Source organism: Galeopterus variegatus, unplaced genomic scaffold, assembly GCF_000696425.1.
Source record: "Galeopterus variegatus unplaced genomic scaffold, G_variegatus-3.0.2 Scaffold2900, whole genome shotgun sequence".
NCBI classification, from domain to species: Eukaryota; Metazoa; Chordata; class Mammalia; order Dermoptera; family Cynocephalidae; genus Galeopterus; species Galeopterus variegatus.
In genome coordinates, this window is record NW_007729011.1 from 58,251 (window position 1) to 66,819 (window position 8,569).

General features: G+C 38.6%; 1 protein-coding gene across 1 annotated transcript; it reads left to right on the forward strand.

Moving 5' to 3' along the window:
• Positions 1-384: 384 nt before the first annotated feature.
• LOC103599281 (putative olfactory receptor ENSP00000348552) lies at positions 385-1,347 on the forward strand. Its single transcript, XM_008583394.1, has one exon. The coding sequence runs from the start codon at positions 385-387 to the stop codon at positions 1,345-1,347; it is 963 nt and encodes a 320-aa protein (XP_008581616.1).
• The last annotated feature ends 7,222 nt before the right edge of the window (positions 1,348-8,569 follow it).

Below are 8,569 nucleotides of genomic sequence, written 5' to 3' on the forward strand. Positions count from 1 at the left end.
AGTTAAGTGTCCTTCTTGAAATCTGAAAGTCTAACTGATATTAACTTAGAGGATCCTAACACATTTTTTGTTCTATCTGTGTATTCAATTATAGGTCCTCATTATACATAAGGGAAGCTACTTAAAAATGCAACTGATTCTTTTTTTTTTTGTCCTTTTTGAGACCGGCCGCACCGCGCTCAGCCAGTGAGTGCTGTGAGTACACCAGTCATCACTATATAGGATCCGACCCCGTGGCGGGAGCACTGCTGCGCTCCCAGCACCGCACTCTCCCGAGTGCGCCACGGGCTCGGCCCTGCAACTGATTCTTATAGACTTCGCTGTAAAAGATACACATGCATTCCAGCCACTACAGAATTCCTGTTGCTGAAAGAAATTATTAACATGGGAAAGTCCAATCAGTCTTCTGTGACAGAATTTGTCCTGCTGGGACTTTCTGGCTATCCAGAGCTCGAGACCATTTACTTTGTGCTGGTCCTATGTATGTATCTGGTGATCCTGCTGGGAAATGGAGTCATCATCATTGTAAGTGTCTGTGATTCCCGTTTGTACACCCCCATGTACTTTTTCCTTAGTAACTTATCATTCTTGGACATTTGCTACACAAGTTCTTCTATTCCCCTATTTCTCAGCAGCTTCCTGACTTCAAAGAAAACCATTTCCTTCTCTGGTTGTGGAGTGCAAATGTTTCTCTCCTTTGCTATGGGAGCCACAGAATGTGTCCTTCTAAGTATGATGGCATTTGACCGCTATGTGGCCATCTGTAACCCTCTGAGATACCCCATTATTATGAGCAAGGCTTCATATGTGCCCATGGCTGCTGGGTCCTGGATTGCAGGAGGAGTCAATTCTGTGTTGCAAACCTCTCTTGCAATGCGGCTTCCTTTCTGTGGGGATAATGTCATTAATCATTTTACTTGTGAAATCTTGGCTGTCTTAAAATTGGCCTGTGCTGATATCTCCATAAATGTTATTAGTATGGTTGTTGCTAACATGATTTTTCTCGTGGTCCCAGTACTTTTCATTTTCGTTTCATATGTTTTCATTCTTTCTACCATCCTGAGGATTCCTTCTGCAGAGGGAAGGCGCAAAGCCTTCTCCACCTGCTCTGCCCACCTAACAGTGGTGATTATATTCTACGGGACCATCCTATTCATGTATGCAAAACCCAAGGCTAAAGACTCTTCTGGTGGAGATAAAGAGCAAGTCACAGACAAAATCATCTCTCTCTTTTATGGAGTGGTGACACCTATGCTCAATCCTCTCATCTATAGTTTGAGGAACAAAGACGTGAAGGCAGCTGTGAAGAATATACTGTGTCGAAAATGCTTCTCAGAGGGAATGTGAATGCGACTTTATTTTAAAAATTATTTTATTTGAAATGCCCAGCTAGTTTCTCACCTGAAGGTTTCAAATAAATATGAGGGTTGGAGATGTCACCAATTCCTGAAATTCTCATTTTTCTGTTCATGGTATTTAAATAACAAAGAGAAATCTAGGGCTGACCTTTTCCCTTCACGACTGGACTAAGGAGAAGAGGGACAGAAATTTATGGATAAAAGGATTCTCTTTCAAGCCACCCTCCTTCTTATGGATAACAGAGTTTAGTTTAACCCTGGAACGATGAGTTCTATAACCTTATGTAAAAGGAAGTACTATTTTATTAACATAACTTGTGATTCCTCTATGTGCATTGGTTTTGTAGTCACATCATTCTTAGGAAGGTCAAGCAGACAGAAAGTGTCTCCTGTTAAGGGCCAGAGTGCTATATGAACTCAACATTAAATAATTCGTAAGGGGGTAGATTTGGTCATATAGAGGGAAAGAGGGACACATTAGGGTATTAGATACCTGGTCTGTATATATGTCATAGAGAGACAAGAAATAGAAAAATTAAGCTATTTTCTCTAGGGTTGATTTCCTTTTGGCTGCATACCGGCAAGCACTGTTCTGGGCAGAGGTGTCTGAAGCAATGTGAGGCTTTGTGCAGACAACCCAGATGATGGAAAAATTTGCTCTATCTTGTGTTACAATAGATGAGGAGTGGCATCTTTGAATAAAAACTATTGCTACTGTTAAATGACAAAAAAAAAAAAAAAAAACCCAGACAAACATTGCTTTGTTTCTAAAGAAGTTGATTGCACAGTTCTCTGAGAACACAGTAATAATGGATTCAAAACAAAACAGACAAACATTGCTTTGTTTCTAAAGAAGTTGATTGCACAGTTCTCTGAGAACACAGTAATAATGGATTTATGGTGTAACACATTAGGTATTTTTATAGTTACATGAATTTCCCATAGAAAATGGGCATTCCATTCAGTCAGTCATTTATTACTTGTTACTTATTCAATCAATCACTATTTACTAAATTCCTGTTTTGTCTGAGGCACTGTGCTAACTACTGGCAATATCAAAAAACTAAAGAACCTAGAAACAAAAACAAAAAACATGGTCAAGGAGTACACAGTCTTGTGGAACACAGACTGACATAAATTGGGGACAAAGATATTAGGAATACTTATTCACTACTTTCTTTCTCTCCTGCCTTCTAATCTGGACACTTCGTTGAATCTTTGTTGGGCTGAGCAGAGTAATGGGTGGGCTCAGAGTAATTTGGATGAGATAAGCTGATTTTTATATGAAAGGGCTTGAACCATCTCTAAGAAAGAAATAAAAGAGGACAGTGAGAAGGGATAGTGGAGTGAGGAAGAAAGCAGTGCATACTGGTGATTTTGAAGATAGAGAGGGGGGATATTTAAATAGACATTGCAAAAATAGAACTACAGAAAAAGGAAAAAATGGTTAAGTAGAATTTTTGGGAAGCTTTAATGCTGGTTTTCTGTGGCCCTGCCTCAGCGTGTCTTGATAATCTCAATAAAGATGTACAATGTTCTTTAAGACATTTGGTAATGAATTCATTTTTTTTTTGTCTATTTTTTTGCAGTAGCACCATGCTGAGACTCGTCATAAGATAAGAATAACTTAGGTGGGTCACAGACTTAAGTGGGTCACAATTACATTACAGTGTGTTAAATGCTGTTATGGGGAAATATGTAAAATTCCCCTGGAAGGGGGAGTCCTGGGAAGGGAAAAGAGTACTTCTTCTTGGCTGAGTTGGGAAAAACAATTCTAGTGGTCTGTGTGAAAGAATTTTCCAGACAGAGAAAACAGCCTGTGGCAAAATATGGAATACCACTAAGAGTTTAGGATGGTTAAAACTTGAGTTGTGTTGTTGGTGTAGAGGCAGAGGAAAAGGTTGGAAAGGCAGTTTGGAGCCAAATTGTGGGCTCTTCAGATACTAAGATAAAAAGTTAATACTTCTGTCGGTTTGAGGTGATCACCCTCTGTTCTCTAGAGCCCAGGAGTGTGGATCAGAGCTACCACACAGATGAGCAAATTCCAAAAAATCAGATTTATGATACCCCCAACCTCCTACCTGGCTCTGCTTGTATCTGTTTTATATGCCTTGGGGTTCTACGTAATATTTTATTTGGAAAAAAAGTATTCTGTTGCTAGAAAGAATTTTAAAACCACTGCAGTGGGCAATAGACTCCACTAAGAGTGATATAGAGACTGTTACTTTTTGATGGGTGCTTTAGAAAGCACATGTTAGCACTTGGTAAACCTCTTGCTGATAAAGTCCAGGGTTGTTTCACTTTTCTTGGTCAGCCACTAGCACTTACTTGTCTTCCCTCTTGTAGGCTTCAGAGTACTGAGTACCTTCCCAATTTCTTGGAGTTTCTTTTCCCTTACTGAATATTCACGGAATAGACTTGAATTTCTCAAAAAGATTTTCTGACCCTTTTGTTTAAAAGTTTCATTTTAATTAACTAGTGAAACAGAGAGGAAATAGCAAAGTAACATGAATGAGAAGATTACTTGGGTTTAAGATCTATACATATCCTTGCTCTTATTAGAGAAAAATAGTAGTATCCTGGACATTGTAGATGTGATATTTTGGAAATTCTGAATTTCATTAAATTCCTCTGAATATTTTTGATGTTTTCATTTTAGGAGGAATCAGCTTGGACTCAAACTGTGAACCTGGTCTTTTTGTTAGCAACACATATCTCAGTCCAAGACATGTATATATCTTTAGCTGGGTTGTGCATGCATGGTGTGGGGATCAATCAGAGAACTGAGGCTGGTTTTTACACAGAATTTGATGTTTCCTCTTCTGGCTCCCCTTTCTGGAATTCCCTCTTTACTTTACAGTGGCTGTGTTTTCCCAGAACTCTGCTGGTTTGTTCAGAAAAACTGCCAATTGACTATCAGAGCTTTCACCACTCCATGCTATGCTTCCTTCAGCCTATAACCATACAAGTGTGAAATTCACCAAAATGTTACTTCATCCAAGTGATTCTTTTAAAAAAACTTTTGCAAGAAGTACACAGTTGTCTCTGAGATGCTTGATGGTGGAAAGCAGCAAAAATCAGAAGTCCGCTGTTCACATTTTATGACTACAGTGTTTGAGCCCCTTCCTTTCTCTGTGATGGCCTCCTGCCCTTTATTAACCTGATCGTGTTTATGTGGTTTCCTAATACACCTCAAAATCAAAGTAGTGCTGACATTTGGAATATACTATAATGAATAAGGAATTTGAAATTTTTCCAAGGCCAGAGTTGAGCATACCATAATGTTAAATAATCTGGAATAACTCAATAGTCAGATTTGAATGTCTTAGCAGCCCATTAAGGGTTAAATGAGGGGGCCGGCCCATGACTCACTCGGGAGAGTGTGGTGCTGATAACACCAAGGCCACAGGTTCGGATCCCTATATAGGGATGGCTGGTTCACTCACTTGGGAGAGTGTGGTGCTGACAACACCAAGTCAAGGGTTAAGATCCCCTTGACAGTCATCCTTTAAAAAAAAAAAAAGGGTTAAATGAGGTGAAAGAACGACAGGACCCGAGCTGACAGTTCACCTGAGAAGTTCCGCTTTATTCAGGGGAGAAGCATACATTTATATAGAGCCAGGTTCCGGGAGAGGGTGGTTAGTACACGGGGTGGTAGTTGATTGGCCAGGGGCGGGTAATGATTTCTGATAGGCTGCACCTTGGCGCCGGCGAGATTGTTAGGACCCGGAAGAGAAAAGCGCCATGTTTTAGAGAGTGCCTCCTTTGGGGTCTTCTGTGGGGCCTTACATGAGGCATTATGTGAAAGCAGATGGTTCATAAGAGGGTCTCATTACGTTTTATCTTCATCCTTTTTTTCCATCTGGCGTTTTAGTCTCTTTCCACATTTAGTCCACCTGTAGTCCATTTCTTCCCTGACTAGGTAAACTGAAGGCTGACCTTCGGAGTTCATCTCCTTTAGCTGTCGTCTTTGATCACTTCTTGCTAATGCTTTCTCTACTCTGTGATTTATTCAAACCATCCTAGGAATCCATGAATGACTACTTTATTTTTAGAACTCAGAGAATAAAAGGAAAATAAGGGAGGGAGGAGAAGTAATATTTAAATAATGTATAATATGTGCCATAAAATATGCTGAGTAACTAGGTCACTTATATGTTACCTTTTAAACTCTCTTTCATTAATTAATACTGGAGGAGAGTAACATATGATTATCTCTCATTGCCTCATTCAGATACAGACACCCAGAATCCTTGTTTGATGCCCTTATATTCAAGAACCAGAGAGCAAATGAGGAAGACGATAGATAAGGCAGTATTACTAAATCAGTGCAGAATACATGCTATGACGTGTGCTAGTGGTCACATATACATTATCTTTTAAAATTGTTTTCATTGATTAATGTTGATAGACAGTGTTAATATATGTGTTGCCTTCATTTTTGTGTTGATTACTTCTGTCATTTATTCAGCATGGTGTATATACCTATTAGGGGCTGGGGACTCAATGCTGGATATGACATTTTCCTTACCTTCCAGGATTAGCTCCAGGTGTCTTCAAGAAAGGTCATGCAGGTCATGAATGGCAGTCAGGATTTAAGCCCATTGTCTATATTTCCTATATTAATTTCAGAGTAACTTTAAGAAATAAGTTAAATACAAAGAAATATTATAGGAGGACAAGAGGTGGTGAGAAATTCTTAAAAAGTTAAAAAAGGTTATTTTGCCTATTAATGACATTGACATCCTTGAAAGAGAATTACAATTTTGATTCTGAATTTTGATTTTGAAACATGTGTGCTGCAACCTAAATTTCCTCGTGGGAAAAACAAACAAAAAAGTTCAACCTTTCTTTTCCAAGATATTTTGACAACATTCTCCAGAAATCACCACTATATATATGGAGTTAATTTTAAATTTGCTCTTAAAAATAAAATCTGAATTTATAGTGCAAAGAATTGGGTCAGAAATATAAAATCAGAGGGACAATAATATCTTAAGAAACACCACCATATATTACAACTCAATAGTCACTCCAAGGGGAAATTTTTCTGAAAGCAAAACGTTCTGAGCGAGATCTCTTTTTGCTTTTGAAACAGAGAGAATCCCCAATATTCTCCAAGAGGACTTTAGTCATTTGATATATTTTCTCTCCAACTGAATATTAGAGAACACACACTGATGTGCTTGTTTGTCTTACTCAGTTCTAATGACCTCGGTGTATTTTACTCAATTCTTTCACTACCCTTCCTTTTTAAAAAAAAAAAAAATCTTAAAGATTAGCTGCTTTTTTCCCCCTAGAGCACATGATGTTTTTGTTTGGGAAACTAAAAAATTTAAATACATTTTCATTTTATTTTATTCCTTTGTGTTAAATATGTTTCATGGGCTGAATTGTTATTCTCTCTCTCTTTTTTTTTTTTCCTTTTTGTCTTTTTTACTGACCAGTAACAGGATCGCAACCCTCGGTGTTGCGCCCGCACCGCGCTCAACCAGTGAGCGGGAACCGGTCTCCACGTGGGATCCGAACCCTTGGCGGGAGCGCCGCCACGCTCCCAAGTGGCGCACTCTCCAGTGCGCCACCGGGCCGGCCCTGTTATTCTTTTTTTATTATTCTTTTATTTATTCATTTATTAACTTTCTACTAATTTATTTTGTTAGGCATTGGAAATACACACACACACACACAAATGGGGATTTTCAAAAAGCTCATAGAAAGATTAGTATTATCTTTTAATTCCATTTTTCCATGAACTTTCTGAAGTACCCTAATATATAAATATATATATATATATGTATAAAACATAGAGCCATATTTTCTGCCATTGGGAAGTTTTCAAAAGGTCTCAAATAATTATAACACAATAGAGAGAAGTGCTACATCAGGAGAAAGTGTCAACAACAGCATAGAGGAAGGTCTCAATTACTTTGGGGCATTTTTGGATGACTCCAGAGGGCGAGACATTTCTCAGGGAAAAAATGTGACAATACAGAGGGTATAGCATGTGTCATGGTTCCAAGGTGTGGAAGAACACGAAATAGCAGACAGCTAGATGAGTGGTTGTCAACCTGGCTTCTGATTAGAATCATCTGGCAAACTTTAAAAGTGTGCTGATGCTGAAGTCTAATCCCCAGAGATTCTGATTTAACTACTAAGGAATGGGGACCAGGCATTCCTTTTTTGGTCCCATTTAAAGAAATATTTACCATAAAATGTGCTAGATATCTTACTTTTTTTTATTAATTAATGATGGCAGACGTGATTGTGTGCATTTTTGCTGATTAAATATTTATCTTATTCATTCGGCATTGTGTATGTGCCTGGTTTTATGTTAATGCTGGGGATTAAATGCTGGACATGACATGGTCCCTACACTCAACAATTAGCTCAAGAGACAGCTCCATAATAGATATAATTGTTATTTTACAAATGAGTTTTAGGCTCTGAGAAGTGACTTTACTAAGGTCACACAGGTAATAAACTGGCTGTTGGGATTTAAAACCCTCTTTGTCTACACTGAGTTTAGTGTAAGATTAAGGAATAAAATTACTTCTGTCAAGAATTATTTCAGGAGGACAAGAGGGAAAGAAACAAATTGTTATAAAGTTTAAGAATAGTTGTTTTGCCTGTTATGCATGCTAACATTATCTGTAGGAGAATTCAGGTTTTGTTTTTGAATCAGGGTTTTTCCATGTATGCTGCAATCTGAATTTCCTCTAAAATGAAGAAACTTTTACTCCAAAGTGTTTCAACAATATTCTCTAAGAACTGTCATCCAATATTTGGAGTTACTTTAAAATTTTTTCTTAAAGGGCTGGCCCGGTGGCACACTCGGTAGAGTGTGGCGCTTGGGAGTGTGGCGGCGCTCCCGTCGAGGGTTCAGATCCCATATAGAGACCAGTCCGCTCACTGGTTGAGCGCGGTGTGGGTGCGACACCGAGGGTTGTGATCCCATTGCCGGTCGTGGTATGGGCGCGACACCAAGGGTTGCGATCCCATTACTGGTCATGAAAAACGACAAAAAAAAAATTTTTTTTTTCTTAAAAATAAATATGAGCTTGTAGTACAGAATTGGGGAAAAAGTACAAAATGAGAGGAGGGATAATATCTTAGACTACTAAGATATTACCCCTACTACTTCACATATTACATATAACTCACTGTCTGCCCAAAGCATTACTTCAGGAGGACAGGAGGGAAAGAAACAAATT